We start from the raw sequence: 23,455 nt of genomic DNA on the forward strand, positions 1-23,455 counted from the left end.
CTTCTCCGAGTGTATTCCAATTATGTTTTAGGTTCGTTTAATAATAAAAATGGTCTAACACAGTGGCCCCAACCTTTTGGCAGCAGGGACTGGTTTCACGGAAGACAATTTTTCCATAGACCCAAGGAGATGGGGTGTGAAGGATGATTCAAGCACATTACCTTTGTTGCGGACTTTCTGTCATTAATTACGTCAGCTCCACCCCCGACCATCAAGCATTAGATCCCAGAGACTGGGGACTGACTCTCTCTCTCTCTCTCTCTCTCTCTCACACACACACACACACACACACACACACGGACATTTGGAAGTCCTGCAGCACACAGGACTAGTCTTTGTTGTTTTCAAAAACTGTCCCAACACACTACATTCCCTGGCCACATATACTAAATGCTCTTCATTTTTTTTGTCAGCCCAGAACACCTTCCCTCGTAAACTTCTAGAACATGTCCTAGGAAAGCAGTATCAAGCTCAATACCAACCTCACTGATAACCCCAGCTCTAACCTCTAAGATTATTCTGTGTGTGCCAAAAAAACAATTGAAAGATTCTAGTTGATTTATGCTGAAAAGAAAGAGCTGTGCTACTGAGAAACCAAAGCATATACAAGCAAAAAGGCATACTTTGTTTAACTGCACTGCATATACTGCACTTTAAAAAAAAAAAAAAAAAAGTTCGAAGGTTTATGGCAACCTTATGTTGTCAGATCACGGTTAGCATTTTTTAATTAAAATATGTACATTGTTTTTTAGACATAATGCTATTATTGCACAAAATGTACTGAGAACATAACTTTTCTATGCACTGGTAAACAAAAAATTCCTGTAACACTTACTACAGTAGCCTGGAATTGAACCCCAAATATCTCTGAGATATGCCTTTATTATTACAGTACTTTCCACATTACTGCTGATTTTAGATGCTTTACTTTTTCTCTTAGGATCATTTAATATTTTGTGTGAATTAAAATAGACAAATGTCAAAGAGACATTTAAATTTAGTTCCGCTTTCAAGTCAAAAGAAATTCTTAAACATTATGAGTAACTGGAGCATAAGCTTATGAAAACTGAAGGCAAAATAGTAAGGCAGGCAAACACTGACACTTGTGGTCATTCTGAGATTGCTAATTTGCAACCAGCTAATTCCTGCTCTGTGAGTTCAAAGAAAAGTAAAACTGCTTTGTAAAACATCAATAAAAGTCAAAGGAAAATACCAAATTCTTAATAAACACAACCATTTTTTTTTCAAAAAGGAAAACTACTACTATTAAATAGTCAAAAATATGCCATCTGTCCAAATCTTTTTATGTAATGAAAAAGATGTCATTTGATTTTAAGTCAAAGCAGTCTCTAGATAAACTCCAAGTAAACACTGCCATGCAAAACTGCTGATTATCTCAATAAAACTGAAGGTGTTACCTAACTAACTGGTTCAAATGGAATTTTTCAGTGTATTACGTTGGAAATTACATCTGCTCCACAACATTAAGATTTTTCTCCAGGAGTGGAAAAAGATAGCTAGTTTTTCAGGTGAAATAAATGGCTTGCATTCAGGGGCCTACTAGCCAGACTAAAGCATAAACAGGAATGGAGACCAATGAAGGGAAAACTGATTCATGTCTCCCAAGGCTGTTTGCTCATCACCCGCCCTGGTTGAAGTGCTATCTCCACATTCCTTTCTCCAGCATTCTTTTTACTAAGTTGAATTTATATAGACACGTAGTATAATTCCATGAAATCACTTACCTTTCCTTTTACATACTGAACCAATCTATACCTGACTGATCATGTGATAATCACTCAAAAACTATTAACAATATGAATAAAAAAATTATTATTATTTCTGTACCGATTTAAGACTTAAAGAGTTAGGAGGCACAGCAAATTCTGTCTTTAAATTCTGGCTCCTTAAGGGATATTCTAGACATGCACGGGGAAACCCTAATATGAACCTGGATAATTCTGGCCATGATGCATATAGTAATATTCACCTATTTTCCCACCAGGGATGTGCTATAAAATTAAAAAGCAGACCTATGCAAGTAAAAATTACAAGACATTTATAACTATAAAACTTAACAAAATAGCTGCCAGTCTGCTGAGTCTGATAAAGAAATCTGTCACATTTAGTGAGAAAGTTTAACCACAGAATTCAGATTTTAAAAGAAACCAGACTGAAGGAAGAGATTCTACAAGCTTGCTTGTCATAAGATTTTTACAGCTTCTCTTGGCTGGAAACATGCAGGTTGCTAGAAAAAGTCACTGAAGGAACTTTTATCTCATGACTGCTGTTTTTCTGTAAAGTTCCTAAGCTAGCTTAACTTAAACATAAGAAACAGAATGCAGTTGTACCTGAAAGTTCAAAGTAAATTCTGATTCGGCACACAGGTATCCTTTCATGAGCTTTCAGGAGTCTCCTTTGCTATATGAACACTTGCTCCTCTGCAAGCACAGTTGAGACAATAGTCTACTGGGAATTCAAGGGCTCCACCTAACACTACAGGGACCACTAAGCAGCAGCTTATCTACGGAGTTCTCTTAATAGTCAAGATCCATAAGAAATTCAGTGGGGCAATCAAAAAAACAGCCAAAAATAACTGCTTTATCCTTCCTGGAGAAAGGGCAAGGATGCATCTAAACCATTTTTGTATCATTTATTAAGGTGTGCCAAATTGCAAACGCTGGCACACAGCAGTTGATCAGATACCTATCTATTGATCAAGTAAATAAAACAAAAATACAAACATCCATTTAAAATCCTATGAATGATCTCTGGGTATGCTGTGCTGGTGTGCTCAGTCACATCTGACTCCTTGAGACCCCATGGACTGTAGTCCATCAGGCTCCTCTGTCCATGGGATTTCCCAGGCAAGAATACTGGAGTGAGTTGCGATTTCCTTCTCCAGGGGATTTTTCCAGCCCAGAGACTGAACCCACACCTCCTGAATTAGTAGGCAGATTATTTACCACTGAGCCACCAGGGAAGCCCCATGCTGTACTAGTAACAGGAAAAAAATTCCCACAGTTCTCCAGCAGGGCCATGCAGCATAATGGTTGAGAACAACTTACTTTTGCTTTAATTCCCAGCTGGACTCTTTCTTATCACGAATCATCTGATATTTGGGATAATTGTTTTATAACTCTAAACACTGGTTCTTCATCTTTAAAATGGGTATTACAATAATAAAACCTTATCGGAAAAAAAGTCATTTATATAACAGCTCAAGCAGGCTTGGCATGCAACATGAATTGAGTCACTGCTGCTACTAGCACAGTCAAATCCTATGTCAGGAATTATTGATCAATAGTGACCTCGTAAGATCTACTTATACTTCTATAAAATAAGTCATTTTAAGCTTATTTAAAGCTTATATTTATATTTATATTTAAGCTTAACCATCACTCTGCCACCTAAGTTTAATTAAAAACAGAGTGGTGAACATGTAATATGTGTGGACTCAGGGACTAAATGCCAAGAAACCTGGGTTTTAGTTCTATCCTTCACACTTTACCAGGAAAAGCCAAAGCTCCAGGCCTTAGGTTTCCCATCTATAAAACTCTTAATGTTCCAACTAACATTTCCAGGAAAATCACATACACCCCTTAAAAAAAGAAGTCTTAGGATTCCTAAAACTACAAAACACAATTCATCATTTGTACTAAAAAATATAACAAAAACAAAAAATTAAAAATATTGGAAGCAACATAAATCTGTATTTGAAACAACATACATTAGTAGGGAAAATAGGTGGGACCAAAAATATATGACCACAAACATATAGCTTAAGTTTCAAAATGGTAAATTTCTATGAGTTAATGTCCCTAAAATCTGAGGAAAACTGATAACTCAAGTTATTTTAATAAAGGACAATGCCCCAGTACTTGTAGAAAAAAAGCAGCAAGGTGCCCAACAGACTAAACATACAAAGAAATATTTCAGAGTGAGTATCTAGTGTTTACGGAAAACTTTGCTTGATGGCAAGTTACTAAACCATCCTGAAATATTAGGACAAATAAATATGATTACTATGATCTCACTACCCAAGAAGATCCTGTTTAACTATGTTTTATCTATTACATTATTTTGTTGAATTCCACCATACAAGTAATTTTAAAGAAAAATAAAAAATAAATGATGACATTAAAAATAAAGTTTTGCTGCCTTCAAGAACACTAGAAACTGCATGTAAAAAAAGAAGTGGCTGTATCAAATCATGTGTCAGTACAATAATTCATGGCAGCTGATTTATATAAACTCCAGAAAATAATGGAGAGGTGTCTAAGTTACTCATTAAAAATGGTCTATGGGTTGTAACTAGATATTAGTAAAACTAAAGTTAGAACAATTTGAGGGGAAAAAAAAATTCAAGGGAAGGAGTGCAATGAAAGGGTTAAATTACACCAAGTTACACACTAACGCTATATAGCTTGTGCCCGGTAAAATCATGCAGGTAACATGAAAACCAACATCTAACACCGAAAACATTTAGAAAATTTGTGCTTGAACGTAAAGTTAAAAAAAAGGGGAGGGGGGATAAGCTGAAAAAAATAAAATAACCATTCATTTCATAATCCTTCCATTGTTGTATTATTCACTTATCACTACACTTACATTGACTACGTATAATTTAACACAAAGAAGCAAAATCTCTAAGCTTCTCCCTACCTTGGGTTTTTAAGCAAAATGAATGCAAACAATCACGTGGGATTCAGCCAAGCAGTGACGTTAAATTCTGCTCTGTCAGAGAGAGCATCTGTCAAGCCCACATTTAAACTGCTGCCTGCCTGTGCAGCAGCTGAGGAACCGTGGATTTCATATTACAGACTAAAACCCCAGTGAAACGGCTCAGTCCTTCCTGCAGCTGCCAGGCAACGACGAGAGAGTTAAATCCTGCTCCTTTCCAATACCATCGAAGCACTCCATTCTAGCTCTGGCTGCTTTACATTGCAGCTCAGGGTTCTTACTAGAAATATGGATACTGAAAAGAGAATAGAGCACTGCATTGTCCGGCCAGGAAGACAGCAGATGTAAAAAGCTTCAATGCATCAACTGTCAGAAGAGTCAACAGTGCTCCAAACAGAACGAAACCACCACAGCTCTTTTGTTAAAGAGAAAATGAAAGGAAAGACCTCAGAAGATTAGCACCCATATGAACAAGGAAGGGTACTCGAAGACAAGCAGACAGATGGACACTTTGGACATGTGATAAGCAATCGCAGGAGGCAGACTGTTGGGGGAGGTGTGTGTGTTCGATAGCGTCTTTTTGCTGGAGCGATGGCGTGCCAAAAGTATCTTCAGTGGGCATAATCCTCGCCACATAAATGGCCTGACCAAGGAAGGTATGTCGATATCTTGTGTGTGATACTCATTTAAATGTCTGTTACCTTTTGATAGCCCAGGAGGCACTAATCTCTAATAAACAAGTTCATACATTTCACTGTCCTTGAAACTGTGAGAGGGTTTCTAAATATATGATTTTAAAATTTGTCACTGTTTAGAAGACAAGCTGTCACTGCTTTATTCAAGTAAATATGTAGCTCGCAGTAATTATGGATTACAGAAAAGGCAAATAGTAACAAGCTGTGCTTAAAGGCTTCTCTGAAAAATGAAACTTAAAAAAAAAAAATCTGAAACCCGCTAAAGAAAACACAGTAATCCTCTATCAAATTAGGTCAAGTTGAATCCTTATCCAGTAAATTAAAGGGCTCTCCTTAAAATGGCTATCAAAGGAGTCAATGCAGTAAAATTACACTAAATGGTATAAAAAAATGATCCTAATATTAAGAGCTTTTTCAGTCCTTTTAAAGCAAAATCTTAATATAGAGCAGGTTTTAGTAACAAAATCTTCCCTCCTACGTCCATCTCCCTAAATAAAAGTAACGAACACAACCTCTGAAGACCATCAACAAATTTTAAGTACCACTGAACTGTAAGATACTAAAAGGAAAGCATTTGTACAGGATCACAGAAGGCAGTGTGTGTTTATGCACAGCACACTACCACAGGAGATTTACATGTCCACGAATACAACTTCAAACAAAGAAATATAAATATTTGCTACTATTACCCCTATTGCTAAAAGCAAGACTTGACTTTAGGCAACAGACTGATTCTAAATGATCAAAATATAAGATTGGTTTGGGTGATCATTTTTAAAGTGAAACTCAAAAACACAATATGAAAATACTCTGATATAAAAATATCCATGTAACAGCAATACAAGGTCAAAAAATTCAACTTAAATGTAGCCACTATGCCAGGCTATATAAATATGTAATAGTGAACTATTGGCACAGTATGTGTGTGCAGGGCAAAAATGAAATCTACTATTTTAGTAACAATCCCAGAATAGCAGCTCATGGCTCAGGAACTCATGTATTTCTAAAATTTTTTACAGGTCCTCTAAGATTCTGATTTTTGCTCAACTTCACAGCACAACTCATTATTTAATAATCACAAAAGGCAAACATTTTAAAGACATATGTAAGCATTCTATTCTAAAATTAAGATTAAACAAGTCTATCAGGCCTATTATTATTACAGTTCAACATCAACTCTCACTCACAGCATTTAGTCCATTAAAGAATGAAATCAGACAGTATTAAATAAACAAAAAAACCTCAAGTCTCTTTTAGAGCCTTTATCTCTCAATGTTAAAGTCACCCATTAAACATTTTTATTAGCTAGCTATTTCAAAATAGGAGTGCAGAGTTTTTATTCAAGCACCCCTAAACTCTAGAACTGTTCCAACAGACTAAAAACATCAACACTTTTAAAAGCCAGATAATAAAATCAGTGCATGCCTGTGTGTGAGAGAGAGAGAGAAAGGGAACAACATTTTACAGTAACATCCTCTCCGTGAGCGTCAACCCATAAGATGTAAATACACATGAACAACTTAACAATATTATCATAAAAACCCATATAATATAAATCAAAGCTACTGCTACTCTGAAAATGTAAAAGTGCAAAGACTATTTAGAATATCAAAATATTTCAACTTTCTAGTTTTATTACCACTTCTTAAGAATTAATGTACAACAGGCAGTAACTGGAAAAGGATTTTATCATTTAATAGCAGGAAGAATCGTTACTTTAATTGTACTTTCTTTTTAACAAAACAATTATGATAAATACCTGAAAAACTTTTAATAAAGAATTTTTAAAGGTTAGACATATGTACTACATTTACCAACGAGAGAGTTTTCAAACGGGTATATATATATATTTCAAGTTTGAGCAGCTTAATATTTACAAACATACAAATATCATGAATTTAAATTAAGATGCATCTCCATCACATATTGCTACAAAATCACACAGGACCATAAACTACGGGTACTATGCCAGATTACAATATATAATAATTGGCTCTTTTCTGTAACACTGAAATACTTTAGAAACATCACTTCAGGCATATTTTCATAAAAATACAATTTACTAATATATTTACCTGCATTCATTTTTCAGTCCTTTATTCATTCAAATATCTGAACTTCTATTTATTGCTTCTTAAACCATCAAATTTACACTCTTGAAAGATCTAAATGATTAGACTTCAACCAGATTTCAAGCATTCTCTATCAACAGAAAGCTGATACATTTAATTTAGTTTTGGAATGTTTAAAATAGATTATCAAATAAACATTAAAAGCAAGTTTTGTTTCTTTTAAATTTACATTCATAACCCTCGAAGCTATTGGCCTCTTTATGGGGTAGAGGAAGAGTTATTATTATTTATCTAATATTTCATTTGAAAATAAAAGCTTAGTTTTCTCATCTCAGCAGAATGGCCAACTATAAGAAAAAAAGTGAGTTTCTAAATTAGAACACTCAGCTCTATTATTTTCACAACAGAGTTCACAACAGAACTGTTTTACTGGTACAGTGAAGTCTTGGTCTTCATCAGAGTAATGTGAAATTAAAATTCAAGTGAATAAATTCTAATAAATAAATAACTAGATTCTATGTTTCTAAAACCTGAAAACTTAAAAAAAAAAAAAAACATTGCTCCTATCTCACAAGATGATTAAATAATTTCTTATTTCTGAGAAAAACGATAACTTGTAAAAGTCCATTTCATATACTAGAAATTATCAAAAGATGGTGCCTATACTATTATACTTCAGAAGTCCGTTCAAATTCCCACCTACTTGCTCCTCCTAGTGGCTGTTACTAGAATAGTAGTACTTTCATTCATACATGTGTCTAATACTTTCAACCAATATTTTCTAAATACTTCATATTATATAAGTGAATATTCTAGTTATTCAATTTTATGAGGACTTCCATGTAAATGTCATTATTTCCCCCAAATAATTAAATTTCATATCAAAGTATATTTGGTATTAACCATAAACTTCTCAGTATCACAAGCTAGATAAACATTTTCACACACATATTTATATAAAATTTCTAATAAACAAATGCTTACAATAAATTTTTAATTGACCAGTTTTCCTTAAATAATTTTCACGATAAAAAGTTGAAAAAGTTAAAATTAAACATCAGTCCCCATTTCAAAAAGTTTTTATTCTCTTGTAATAGAATTCAAGCTATAGCTCACCTATCCTCTACCCCCACACCTTGATCCAGAAAAACTAAGAACTGAAAAAACATGAACAAATTTGTGCTATGCACTGAGAAACTTCGAAGACCGGTTCTTAATATGTAGCATCATGAATCTCCTATATTGACAGCCCATAATTTTTGTCTTCTAAATGTAGGGCTCTAAGTGTCAAGCAAGTCTAAGTGTCATGCAAGTCCTACAAATGTAATAAATTCTCCACATGCAAATTTAGAACACAGCATAACTCAAAAATCTTTTAAAATGCATTCTGTGAAATTTAAAATTTTAAACTGAGGATATAACAGTACCTAATGTCTGTATTTTGAAAAACTCGGAACACTGTTCAAAGCAGTTCTTTGCTAATTCTAATATGGAGATTCAACTGAAGTACATGATAGTACTCTGTGAAGGCCACAGATAATTAGTTGCTGTATTTTAAAAATCAATCTTAAATCTAAGTAAAGACAATGATCTGAATGCCTCACATTTAAAGTGGAAGGTTAAAATAAGAAAAGGGTATTTGCAAATGTTCATCATTTATTACTGTCTTAAAATCTTGCACTGAAGTTACTGAACCCTGAAAATTAATTTTGACAGGTGCATCTTCTCATTGACTTTCTCCACACAGTAGGGGCCAATGGAAACATGCCAGGCAGTGTACTGTGACTAACAGAACTCTGCCATAATCAACCTTGCACCGTCTGTCCCACAACTGACACATGACCATTTTACAAAAAAGGCCGCTGACTGTGCACCATACCACCAATGGTATGTCAAATCAATTTTAATTAATGCCAATACATTTTCCATCTGCTCTTAGGCCTTTTTACACGGCCTCTCTCAGGAATCCAGCAGCGTTTCTCTCTCCTCCATGCACACAACTTTCAGTCTTTAACTTTAGTCAAAAGAATAAATGACCAGAGCTACGGAGATGATGAAATAAGTGGAAGAAAAATCCATCACCTATCTTAAAAGTGCTCACTGCACTCCAAAGGTATATTTTTAAAGAAATTAATCCTGTTCTCAGGACATTAGGTTGCCAAGAGAAGACAAATTATAAACTTTGTTCCTGGGCGATCATATTTTCACAGCTTAAAAATTCCCATCTGCCCTAATTTTATTAGTCTCTTTAAAGCAGTTCTGTGGTATTTAGCATTTTTGTAAACTTTTATGATTCATCTTTATAGAATGACTGCGAGGGAGACGACGTGACCGAATTAGAAAATGACTACCAAAGAACAGTACTGATTCAGGAGAAGGACACGTTCCCCAGCCACCAGGATCTCTCATCCATTACTGGGTATTTACAACATGCTTCAGTGGAGAAGGAGACACTGCTGCTTCGCAAAGATGAGCTGGAATGCCAAGAGGTCTCTGTTTCGGACCCATCTTATTGGTGTACTTTCTCTCGTGTTTCTTTTTGCTATGTTTTTGTTTTTCAATCATCATGACTGGCTGCCAGGCAGAGCTGGATTCAAAGAAAACCCTGTGACATACACTTTCCGTGGATTTCGTTCTACAAAAAGTGAGACAAACCACAGCTCTCTTCGGAACATTTGGAAAGAAACTGTCCCTCAGACCCTGAGGCCTCTAACAGCAACTGACCCCAACAACACGGATCTGTCACTGCAAGGAGTCACAGGGCTGGAGAACACGCTCGGTGCCAACGGAAGCATTTACAACGAGAAAGGTACTGGACACCCAAATGCTTACCATTTCAAATACATTATCAACGAACCCGAAAAGTGCCAGGAGAAAAGCCCCTTTTTAATACTACTAATCGCTGCGGAACCTGGACAAATAGAAGCTAGACGAGCTATTCGGCAAACTTGGGGCAATGAGAGTCTAGCACCTGGTATTCAAATCACACGGATTTTTCTTTTAGGCGTAAGTATTAAGTCAAGTGGCTACCTTCAACGTGCAATATTGGAAGAAAGCAGACAGTACCATGATATTATCCAACAGGAATACTTAGATACATACTATAATCTGACCATTAAAACACTCATGGGCATGAACTGGGTTGCAACATACTGTCCGCGTATTCCTTATGTAATGAAAACTGACAGTGACATGTTTGTCAATACAGAGTATTTAATACATAAGTTATTGAAGCCAGACCTGCCTCCTAGACATAACTATTTTACTGGTTACCTAATGAGGGGATATGCACCCAATCGAAACAAAGACAGCAAGTGGTACATGCCACCAGACCTCTACCCTAGTGAACGCTATCCTGTCTTCTGCTCTGGGACTGGTTATGTTTTTTCTGGAGATCTGGCAGAGAAGATATTTAAAGTTTCTTTAAGTATCCGTCGTTTGCACTTGGAAGATGTATATGTGGGGATCTGTCTTGCCAAGTTGAGAATTGATCCTGTGCCCCCTCCCAATGAGTTTGTGTTCAATCACTGGCGAGTTTCTTACTCAAGCTGTAAATACAGCCACCTAATTACCTCTCATCAGTTCCAGCCTAGTGAACTGATAAAATACTGGAACCATTTACAACAAAATAAGCACAATGCTTGTGCCAATGCAGCAAAAGAAAAGGCAGGCAGATATCGCCACCGTAAACTACATTAGAAAAGACAACATTTTTTTCCCCCCAAAACATGCAACCTGTAAAATATTGCTAAAAGCATGTGTAGTTAAAATGATTATGATTACATCCATAGGACAAGTTTTAGTTAAAACTCATCATATAAAGGAATCCAAAAATATATTTTTTAATTTCTGAAGAAGGTAATTCTTAAAAATACATTATATATAACAAAAAAGTATCCCAAAACAACCTATTAAAAAATCTACCTAAAAAATCCACATGGGGGATTCTGTGTATTAACACGCAATAACAGGCATGCATACATCAGTGGTTCGAATCTTATGTTAGGGGCCAAGAGGATGTATCTGCATGTTTTCCAAGTAAATTTTAATTTAAGAAATGGAGATGGTCAAAAGACTCTTCATTTTAGATTTAGTTTTCCATTTCAATATATGTAAATAAAACATTACTGTCAATTTTAAGTAAACTTTATAATTGTGCAAAGGACAAATTTTCTGACCTATTCTAGGGTTCTAAAAACCATATTCCATGCAATAAGATTTAATTGAGATATTCCATAAACATAAAGTTCAGAGGTTTCAGCAATGAAGCTCTCATCTAAGTATTCACTTTTTAAAAACAACTGAGATGTTAATTTTCTTTTATCAGTACTCACATTTATTGGGGGAAATTATTTTGACATGATGTGATAAAATGTGAAAAATCAATGTGTCTCAGGCTCAAGTTTTTATAAAAAAAAAAAAAATTAAATGTTCAAAACAGAAAATTTGTTTTCTCATTGGTGTTCAGGGCCAAGCTAGTATTTCACTGATGTCCTCAATCAGCTAGTTACTCCACTCTCAAGGAGCATCACCACTTAACTTCAAGCATATCTGAAAAAAATCTATCATTCTCCTCTAACTGAAGCAACTGCTGGTTACTTACAGGCACAAACAGGATGCACTGCTGAAAACAGATAAAGGATAAAGAGTGCAGCAGCAGTTTCATTTAATACATTTTAAGATGCATGTCTGCCAAACCACAACATATAGGAAGTTTATTTCCTGACAGCAAGTGTACACGTGCCGATACTTCATCACTTTATGGCACCTACTTCGTTCTCTGAGTGCCAAGTTTACAAACTGCCTGCAGTTTTTAATTTGGTGGGTGACAAATATCCTGTTCCACCGATTAAACACTTTCGGGGAGGGATGGGGGAAAAACTACAAATGTTTGATGAACACTTGATTCTAGGATGAACAATGTATACAATGCACTTTTACCAAGTTTTTAATAAAAAGGGTAAACAAAAAACCTTCACTGAGTGTTATGGTCCGAATATTTCACAGAAATTTTGTTGGTTCCATTACAAATTTTAAAATCAAGAAATACTAACCCATTAATTTTAAAACAGTGCTTTTATTGCATACCAGTATATAAATCTATCCATCTTGATTCAGTAAGGATGTTACTTATGCTAATTCTAACATCAATCATTTTTATCCTTGATTCTATTCTGAAGAGTTATCCACTGAAACATCTATTAAAGTTCAGAATCACAGAGAATGTTTCAGTACTTAAAATTTAATGTGCTGAATTCTACTGACACTCAGCTTATCTCCCATTTTTAATTCAGTCATCTAAATGTTCTGTTCTACACAGAATAATTCTGAATGCTGAGCTGTATTACCCCACCTCTTGGTAAGGTCTGTTTTTCACTTACTTTATTCTGTTTGGTCATAAAAAGACTAAAATTACTAAGTACCAAAATTACTAGACAAAGTTCACACATAGGAGGATAATACCAAATTAGTGTGATGAAAAGTAAAAGGAACCCTTCCCTCAGTATAGAGAATTCTATTAATTCTTTTTTAAAAGTGTATGTGCACATGTGTGCATGCACAGGTATACACACTCAAACAGAATCCAAACACTATTCATACAAATTATTACTACAGTGCAGTATCTTTAAAAGCTAGTGTTTTCCTTCCAGAAAAATTCAAGTTTAAAAAGATAACTAATGAAAAACAGAATTCTTAACAGATGATAAATTCCTATCTCAGGTGTTAACTTAAAATCATTTCTATATCCCTGATAACACTATCTTGAAAACTTATGGGAATCTGATGACACTCCAAGTTCTCAAAGAGCACTGAATCCAATAATAAGGTGCTTTAGTACTGCTGAAAATCCTTATTTTAAAATAAATATTCTATCATTAATTTATTTTTGATCTTCCATTCTGAATATACAAGCAGATTTCTTCAGCAAGATGACTTTCATGTTCATATTATGATTTTAAAAATACAATACTTATTTAAACATCTCACCAAATATTCATTAGGCCAAGTACCATGTAATTTTTATTATACATGAAAATATAATTTTAATGACTGCACTTATGTCTGGTCAAAGAAAAAATTATAGGAACAACTATGTAATCTTTATGCTCAAAGTGTCAAGAGATATTATGTAAGATAAAAATACCAAAAGTTTCACTATCCACACTAGTTTGATTAAAATTATAGGTGGTGAAATTCTAATTCAACTAAATAATTTAAAGTTCTCACCTCTGAATATACAGTATTATCACATAAAGTCAATTGGAATCTTATTAAAATCTATTCCCAAACCCCTATAAAAATAGTGCCAGCAAAGCAGCAGGAACTATTTCCTGACTGAGCACACACTGTGTGCCTGGTAGTGTGTTAAAGGACTGTACACACACGATTGTATATAATCCTTCAAAGTAACACTAAAGGACAGGAAAGACTGCAAGAGGTTAAATATCTGAGATCACACACACAGTAAAGCAGCAGGGTTCCAGCTCAGATTCTTCACCATTATGCTCTTCTGCTACACTCTGCATGTATGATTCCTGCTAGAGTCTAAGAGCTAAGCAAAACGACCTGTCCTCTCTCGTAGTCTGCGCTCCTCCGTCACCTTCTGTGAGGCGCTCAGGCTGCACAACCATTTTCCCACACTGGCGGGACACCTGATGTCAAGTAAAGCGCAAATACAGAAAGGGGAGTAAAGCACAAATACAGAGACGGGGAAGGAGAGAAAGCTGGTCCCTCAGTCATTTTTTCTTCTTTTCAGTTATTGATGTCTGGGGGTCAGAAACTTAGACAAGCTACAAATTACTGCTTATCTCTTATTCCTTTGGGCACTGAGACCCATCTGTAAACAAACAGGCAGGTGACACAGAAATTATACAAAAGGTGCTTCTTTTGAAGTATAATTTGATTACTGTTGGTAGACAAAAGCAGCACCGTATTTTCTCACTCTACTGGTTAGTCACCTACAGTTTTGTCATGAGCTGGTAACACTCATTTTATCCAACTGATTCAGGTTAGATTCAGTTTTTAATGGTTTGACAACATTTGACTATTAACACAGATTTAAGGAGCCAAAAAGTCTCTACCTTACATACATCCTAACATACCTCACAAAGTATCAGTGTATCACTTAACATGACTCTCATAAGACGGATAATGTATTAATACACCAAATACTAACAAGGGACGTCACAAGTTTTGGCAAGAAACCTGCTGCTGCCTACTCCGTCAGCGCACACACACACACCCTCCCCCAAGTGCAAGGTAACTATAAGCCTTACTACTTTCAAGATCTGATTTGCCAGAGAAGGAAGAAAACCATTTCTGTATTTGCAGGAAGTGTTTCTCCTCCCTCTAACTAGCAAATATCCAAACTGAAGAATGACCAGAGAGAAAGCAACTGCCTCCATCCTGTCACTAATCTAATTTAATTCAACTTCCAAATGAACCCTCCAGACTCTCAACATGAATTTCACCTGAGACAGTGTCCTGAACACTGAAAAAGGAAAACAAACCAGTACACTTCAGTTCAGTCGCTCAGTCGTGTCCGACTCTTTGCGACCCCACGGACCACAGCACACCAGACCTCCCTGTCCATCACCAACTCCCAGAGTTCACCCAAACCCATGTCCATTGAGTTGGTGATGCCATCCAACCATCTCATCCTCTATTGTCCTCTTCTCCTTTTGCCCTCAATCCTTCCCAACATTAGGGTCTTTTCAAATGAGTCAGCTCTTCACATCAGGTGGCAAAGTACTAGAGTCTCAGCTTTAGCATCAGTCCTTCCAATGAACACCCAGGAATGATCTCCTTTAGGAGGTAGCAAAGTACTGGAGTCTCAGATTTAGCATCAGTCCTTCCAATGAACATCCAGGAATGATCTCCTTTAGGATGGACTGGTTGGATCTCCTTGTAGTCCAAGAGACTCTCAAGAGTCTTCTCCAACACCACAGTTCAAAAGCATCAATTCTTCAGTGCTCAGCTTTCATTATAGTCCAACTCTCACATCCATACATGACCACTGGAAAAACCATAGTCTTGACTAGATGGATCTTTATTGGCAAAGTAATGTCTCTGCTTTTCAATATGCTGTCTATGTTGGTTATAACTTTCCTTCCAAGGAGTAAGTGTCTTTTAATTTCATGGCTGTAATCACCATCTACAGTGATTTTGGAGCCCAGAAAAATAAAGTCAGCCACTGTTTCCACTGTTTCCCCATCTATTTGCCATGAAGTGATGGGACCAGATGCCATGATCTTCGTTTTCTAAATGCTGAGCTTTAAGCCAACTTTTTCACTCTCCTCTTTCACTTTCATCAAGAGGCTCTTTAATTCTTCATCACTTTCTGCCATAAGGGTGGTGTCATCTGCATATCTGAGGTTATTGATATTTCTCCTGGCAATCTTGATTCCAGCTTGTGCTTCTTCTAGCCCAGCGTTTCTCATTATGTACTCTGTATATAAGTTAAATAAGCAGGGTGACAATATACAGCCTTGGCGTACTCTTTTTCCTATTTGGAACCAGTCTGTTATTCCATGTCCAGTTCTGACTGTTGCTTCCTGATCTGTATACAGGTTTCTCAAGAGGCAGGTCAGGTGGTCTGGTAGTCCCATCTCTTTCAGAATTTTCCACAGTTTATTGTGATCCACACAGTCAAAGGCTTTGGCATAGTTAATAAAGCAGAGAAGATGTTTTTCTGGAACTCTCTTGCTTTTTCGATGATCCAGCGGATGTTGGCAACTTGATCTCTGGTTCCTCTGCCTTTTCTAAAACCAGCTTGAACATCTCAAAGTTCACGGTTCACATATTGCTGAAGCCTGGCTTGGAGAATTTTGAGCATTATTTTACTAGCATGTGAGATGAGTGCAAGTGTGCAGTAGTATGAGTATTCTTTGGAGTTGTCTTTCTTTGGGATAAGAATGAATACTGACCTTTTCCAGTCCTGTGGCCACTGCTGTTTTCCAGATTTGCTGACATATTGAGTGCAGCACTTTCACAGCATCATCTTTTAGGATTTGAAATAGCTCAACTGGAATTCCATCACCTCCACTAGCTTTGTTCATAGTGATGCTTCCTAAGGCCCACCTGACTTCACATTCCAGGATGTCCAGCTCTAGGCGAGTGTGAGTGATCACACCTTCATGATTATCTGGGTTGTGAAGATCTTTTTGTATAGTTCTGTGTATTCTTGCCACCTCTTCTTAATATCTTCTGCTTCTGTTAGGTCCATACCATTTCTGTCCTTTATTGAGCTCATCTTTGCATGAAATGTTCCCTTGGTATCCCTCATTTTCTTGAAGAGATCTCTAGTCTTTCCCATTCTATTGTTTTCCTCTATTTCTTTGCATTGATCACTGAGGAAGGCTTTCTTCTCTCTCCTTGCTATTCTTTGGAACTCTCCATTCAAATCAGTGTATCTTTCCTTTTCTCCTTTGTTTTTTGCAGACAACTAGCCAATCTGATCACATGGACCACAACCTTGTCTAACTCAATGAAGCTAAGCCATGCCTTGTGGGGCCACCCAAGACGAACGGGTCATTGTAGAGAGGTCTGACAGAATGTGGTCCACTGGAGAAGGGAATGGCAAACCACTTCAGATTCTTGCCTTGAGAACCCCATGAACAGTATGAAAAGGCAGAAAGATAGGATACTGAAAGAGGAACTTCCCAGGTCGGTAGGTGCCCAACATGCTACTGGAGATCAGTGGAGAAGTAACTCCAGAAAAAATGAAGGGATAGAGCCAAAGCAAAAACAACACACAGTTGTGGATGTGACTGGTGATAGAAGCAAGGTTTGACGCTGTAAAGAGCAATATTGCACAGGAACCTGGAATGTTAGGTCAATGAATCAAGGCAAATTGGAAGTGGTCAAACAGGAGATGGCAAGACTGAACATCAAAATTCTAGGAATCAGCCAACTAAGATGGAGTGGAATGGGAGAATTTAAGTCAGATGACTACTATATCTACTATTGTGGGCAGCAATCCCTTAGAAGAAATGGAGTGGCCATCATGGTCAACAAGAGAGTCCAAAATGCAGTACTTGGATGCAATCTCAAAAACAACAGAATGATCTCTGTTCGTTTCCAAGGAAAACCATTCAATATCACAGTAATCCAAGTCTGTGCCCTGACCAGTAACTCTGAAGAAGCTGAAGTTGAACAGTTCTTTGAAGATCTACAAAACCTTCTAGAACTAACACCCAAAAAAGATGTCCTTTTCATTATAGGGGACTGGAATGCAAAAGTAGGAAGTCAAGAAACACCTAGGGTAACAGGCAAATTTGACCTTGGAGTACAGAATGAAGAAGGGCAAAGGCTCACAGAGTTCTGCCAAGAGAATGCACTGGTCATAGCAAATACCCTTCTCCAACAACACAAGAGAAGACTCTATACATGGACATCACCAGATGGCCAACACCGAAATCAGACTGATTATATTCTTTGCAGCCAAAGATGGAGAAGCTCTATATAGTCAGCAAAAACAAGACCAGGAGCAGACTGTGGCTCAGATCATGAGCTCCTTATTGCCAAATTCAGACTTAAATTGAAGAAAGTGGGGAAAACCACTAGACCATTCAGGTATGACCTAAACCAAATCCCTTATGACTACACAGTGGAAGTGAGAAATAGATTTAAGGGACTAGATCTGATAGAGTGCCTGATGAATGATGGACGGAGGTTCATGACATTGTACAGGAGACAGGGAGCAAGACCACCCTCAAGAAAAAGAAATGCAAAAAAGCAAAATGGCTGTCTGCGGAGGCCTTACAAATAGCTGTGAAAATAAGAGAAGCGAAAAACAAAAAAAGCAAAGGAGAAAACAAACCAGAAGCATCATAAAAAATAAATGTTAAACAACAGAAAGCTATAACATTATATGCCAAATCTTAAATTCATATCTGTGTAAGTCTTAATTAAATGTTTAAAAGACACTAATTTACACAATATAATAAAATTAATAAGGGTTGTCTGTATCACTATCATATCTAAAAGGCTACTCAAAACATATCTTTGAATATAACAAGAACCAGAATCAGTATTAGTCTCTACCGGCAACGAGAACTTTTCAAACATACCTGCAGATGTCCTTTGGGAAGCTACTCCGTCCTCCAATAAGAAAGTTCCAGGAAAACTTTCAATCCAGACACCCTGCCTGGCACTGGCTAAGACAACCAGAGACCCTCTCTCACGGCCATGTGAATTCTGAAGGAAATACACACATACACGCATACTGAGGTGCAGCCACATACACAAAACGGCTGGGGCTGGTTCATTTGGGCTCAGTACCTGCAGAGATTACCCACTGATTCTTGCTCTCTACATCCCCAGAGCTGCTATGGTTTCCGTCCCTTCTACCACTTGGTTCTATCATTTTATGAACTCACTCATAGTATTCTGATACTTTTTGTTTTTCTGGCTTCAGTTAGCTAAAGTCGATTTTTGCTCATAACCAAAGAATCCTATGTGAGAGAAAACCCACAGGTAGCAAATGCTGCAGTAATCAAATTGTTCCTCGGTTCTGTGATGACCCTAGAATGCTCCATAAGACCATACCCTCTGTGCGCTTCACCATCTGAACAAGTCAGGAGCGCAAAGGGGTCCAAGAACAACTTCTCTGTTAAAGAAAATAGGGTGAAAATTTTAAGAGTTCTTCAGAGTCCACATTCATGGCCAAGCCCCACAAGAGCAACAAAGTAGTTTTTGTGCATATGACATGAAACTCCCAAGAGCAGGGTGCTGTCGATATCTTATTATTGAAGAGCGATGAGGGAAACTAGCTTGGGAGCTGTGTTTCTAGTCATACCAGTGGGGGGCGAGCCCACTGTCTCCCACGTAACCACCAGCAGGGGAGTGACCACCAGCATAGCTGCCTGAGCCCCCCAGCACTGTAAAATGCTGTGAGCTTAGAAATGAATGCAGGGAGAAGCCTGCAATGCATTTTGCACTTCCTGTTTAAAACTATTCCTTTATCAGAGATCTTCTCATCTCTGGGTAAGGTTTAAAAGAAAAAAGTTACAATGTTCTTCCTGGCAGATTTAGAAAAGAAAAAGCTAATAACTGGGCCAAAAAAGACAACTAAAGTTAATTCTTACAAAAATAAAATGCAATTTCTTAACCAAAGTTCATAAGTATAACTCCAAATTAAAGTATTTGTATGTTTTGGGCATCTTTAAGTACAAACATTTAACAGTAATATTTAAATCCAGTTATCTTCTCTCATCTCCAAATTTAAGAACTTTTAAAATCAAAGATCCTATCGCAATGAATGGTTATATCCAGTCAGTGGTCACATAAAAATATGAAGAGTCACCCTCGCCTCCATAGTCATCTTTGCCACTGCCTCCTCTTATTATCACCCGTATCAATCTATCCCCAAGACCTGGATTCCTGGTGAAATCCACCCACTTCTCTTCACCTCACACCTCCAGTAGTTCAAGTGAGCAATACCTTAACAACTGGTTTCTTCACAGTCACCCAAACTGCTTCTCGTACTGCAGTCAAAACAGTACTTTCAAAACCACAAAGCTATTCATTAAAGCAATGGGGATGCTGTTTATTGCCACAATGAAAAAGTGAAAGTGAAAGTCACTGAGTTGTGTCTGACTCTTTCCAAGCCCATGGACTACACAGTCCATGGAATTCTCTAGGCCAGAATACTAGAGTAGGTAGCCGTTCCCTTCTCCACGGGATCTTCCCAACCCAGGGATCGAACCCAGGGTTCCCGCACTGCTCGCAGATTCTTTACCAACTGAGCCACCAGGGAAGCCCACTGCTGCAATAAACAAACCTAAAAATCCTAGATTATAAACACTGAACTGCAACCTGACTCCATAAAACATCCTCACCTTTTTGGTTTGCAGCATTCTCATCTTACTTGAAAGGAAACTTATTTTTAAGATGTCAAAATCAATTTTTCTCTACAGTGATGAGTCAACCACTGGTTTGGATACGGGCTCATCCACATTGCAAGTAAAGCAACATAAAGATAAATATATGTTGACAAAAAGAAAGCACAAGTATTCTTAAAATAATTACTATAATCATTTCTACAAAAATGAAGGTCCCTCATATCACAGTGCATTTCTAAGCAGCAACCATGATGCTGAAGAAGATCAAGAAGTGTTAACTTTCCTCAACAGAAACTCAATGCCGATGAAACATCATTTCCCAAACAGACCAGTTTACCATGCTAAATTCCAGAACTCTAACACTAGCTCAATAGAAATTTCCTGAGTCAACTCCTCCTTAGTGTTGAAGAAACTTCCAAAGGTCCACTCGATAAATATTTACTGAGAGCCTAGGCATTAATACATGAGCTGTAGATACAATGATAAGCAAAAACAATCATTAAGTTGTTGCAGTAATACTCCTTTGATAGAGAAAGTCATGAATCAGATCTTCACAGAAACAACTGGAAAAGATAACTATGTTATCTGTCACAAAGGTCAGAAACACAGTGCTTTGCAAGCATAACAGAAGGACCCAATCTGTGTTGCCTAGAGTCAGAACAGCCTTCTCTGAGGAAATGTTTATGTTAACATATAAGAGATAACTAATCAGGCAAAGAGCGAACAATTCCAATAAGAGGAATCCGCAGGCTGGAGTAAACCAAGGCACAAAAATAAAGAGGAAGATTGGTATGAGCCGTTGACAAAAAGGTAAAAACAGGTAAAATCACATGAAGACTTGTAGCACAGAGTATTATTATGGCTTTTATCCGTAAGAGAAATGCAAAGCAACTGGAGATACAGCAGTATTTGGAAAACAGAAAAAATTGAGTCTAGCACATGCCTAACAGCTCCTCTCTTAGTGTGAGGCATCCTGAAGAGATGTTTGAGTGACACGAGAAGACCAATTCAGAGACCACTGCACAATCCAGGGAAGAAACAAAAGTAGCTGGACCAGGAAGGACGGTGGTGGTGTGCAAGTAAGAACTGCAGAGATGTTAGCAAGCAAAGTCCACAGACCTTCAAGACATGCGGCTATTGGAGATGAGGGAACGGAAATGAGTGGCAAGGCCTAAGATGCTGGCCAGGGCACTGAGGGCAAGGAGGGAAGACGCTGTATGACAACCTGATTCATCAAGGATAACACAGTGAAAAGCCACTGGAAATTGTACAGAGGACCGTCAAGCGGCCTGATGGCCTATACAGCACAAAATACTGACAATAATGATAATAAATTTAACTACCAGTCTACAGGCATATGAAAGGATGGGAAGTAACTAGAAATATATGGATAATAAGAGCTTAAGATTCATTCATTCAATAAATACTTTTCAAGCAACACCCATGTGACCACTACTCTGTGCTCAGCACTGGGGATGTGGTAGAGAGCAAAAAAGATGTGTTTCCTGACTTCAGACCCTCATAGGCAAAGAAAATCATCCATGTACACAAATACGTAAAATTACTAGCAGAAAAAAACTGGGAGGGTTTCCTGGTAAAGTGACCATTAAACTGAGATCTGAATTCTGAGGAGGCAGTCTTATGAAGAGCAACAGGAAAAATGAGCCAGGCAAACAGAACTAAAAAGACAAAGGCCATGAAGGTTGAGATAAGCCTGTAGAAAAACCAGAAACGAGCCAGTGAGGCAGACCTACAGCCAGGCTCTTTCTTAATATGTTTAGAATAGGGCGTTGTGGATAGAATTCAGAGTCCCTAATTTAGATGGGAAAAAAATCCATAATTTAATTTTCACCAATATCTGACAGAAATTGACACTGCCTTCTCTCATGATGTAGCCAACAAACCACAGTACTATTAACAATGGTTGTGGCTTTGTCACCAACAGAACTGAATATTTTCATATCACAACTGTTACAGATATATTCAAACACTGTATATAGTAGTACTTTAAAATTCTGGCATTTATTAGTTTTGTCCCTACATCTTGTTATATAATGCATTAGTAAAAGCAGCACAAAGTACCATGTGCATAAATTTGTATTTTTTTTAATTTTGATAACTTATTTTAATACAATTGGCTTTCTGTGTTATCTTATGTATTTTATGCATTAAAAACATGATAGAGAGAGGACTCAAAAGATTCATTAGTCTACTAAATGGGTCCACAGCACCAAAAAAAAAAAATCATGAATTTCTAACCCTGAATGAAAGAAATGTAGGATTCCTATCAACTAAATGCAACTCCTGTAACTACCAGTGGTTCTTTGGATCCTACTTCCAATAAACAAACTACAAAAAGATTTTTCAGGAAAATCAAATAAGCTGGAAAATGAACTGGATATTAGAGAATATCAACCATTACTATTTATTTTGTTGTATGTAATAATGCGAGGTTAAAAAAGAGCATTTTTCTAAGAAGTGCAAAGTACATAGGAACAAAATGTCTGTCTGGGTTTTGGGGAAGGCGACGGCACCCCACTCCAGTACTCTTGCTTGGAAAATCCCATGGACGGAGGCGCCTGGTGGGCTGCAGTCCACGGGGTTGCTCAGAGTCGGACACGACTGAGCAACTTCACTTTCACTTTTCACTTTCATGCACTGGAGAAGGAAATGGCACCCCACTCCAGTACTCTTGCCTGGAGAATCCCAGGGACAGGGAAGCCTGGTGGGCTGCCATCTATGGGGTCGCACAGAGTCGGACACAACTGAAGCGACTTAGCAGCAGAAGTTCATGAGAAGGGGGAGAGGTGAACAGTTGAAGTAAAAGTGATTAAAAAACAATCATAGAATCTGTGTGATGGACAGATTAAAAAATCATATATTACTTTCCTTAATTATATGTACATCTGAAATTTTTCATAATGAAGAAAAAAGGAGGTTTGGGGGGGGGGGGTCAGTGGGGAGGGATTCAGTCACTACTAAAGGTCTCCTGGCCTTTGCACTTGGTCTGACTTTACTGGGAAACACAAATACTATTTCTGATTTCCAAGAAGTTTCTCTGAGGGAGAGAAGAACTGAGTGCCTGCTGTCCTTGGCCATTACCTTTCTCACTGGAAACTGATAACTCAGCATTTGAAATGTTAGTTTCACAAGCTTGACA

The 23,455-nt window shown here is 37.3% G+C and overlaps 2 protein-coding genes across 2 annotated transcripts in view; one reads left to right on the forward strand and one right to left on the reverse strand.

Moving 5' to 3' along the window:
* The window catches only part of CDC73 (cell division cycle 73), a 91,053-nt gene that overhangs the window by 34,333 nt on the left and 33,265 nt on the right, over positions 1 to 23,455 (reverse strand). The window lies entirely within an intron of this gene.
* Positions 4,730 to 12,428, forward strand: B3GALT2 (beta-1,3-galactosyltransferase 2). The gene is made up of 2 exons (XM_019976436.2): positions 4,730 to 5,339; positions 9,757 to 12,428. Exon 2 carries the CDS (start codon positions 9,881 to 9,883, stop codon positions 11,147 to 11,149), a length of 1,269 nt encoding a protein of 422 aa, XP_019831995.2. The 5' UTR covers positions 4,730 to 5,339; positions 9,757 to 9,880; the 3' UTR covers positions 11,150 to 12,428.

The sequence above is a fragment of the Bos indicus genome, chromosome 16, assembly GCF_029378745.1.
Source record: "Bos indicus isolate NIAB-ARS_2022 breed Sahiwal x Tharparkar chromosome 16, NIAB-ARS_B.indTharparkar_mat_pri_1.0, whole genome shotgun sequence".
Lineage (NCBI taxonomy): Eukaryota > Metazoa > Chordata > Mammalia > Artiodactyla > Bovidae > Bos > Bos indicus.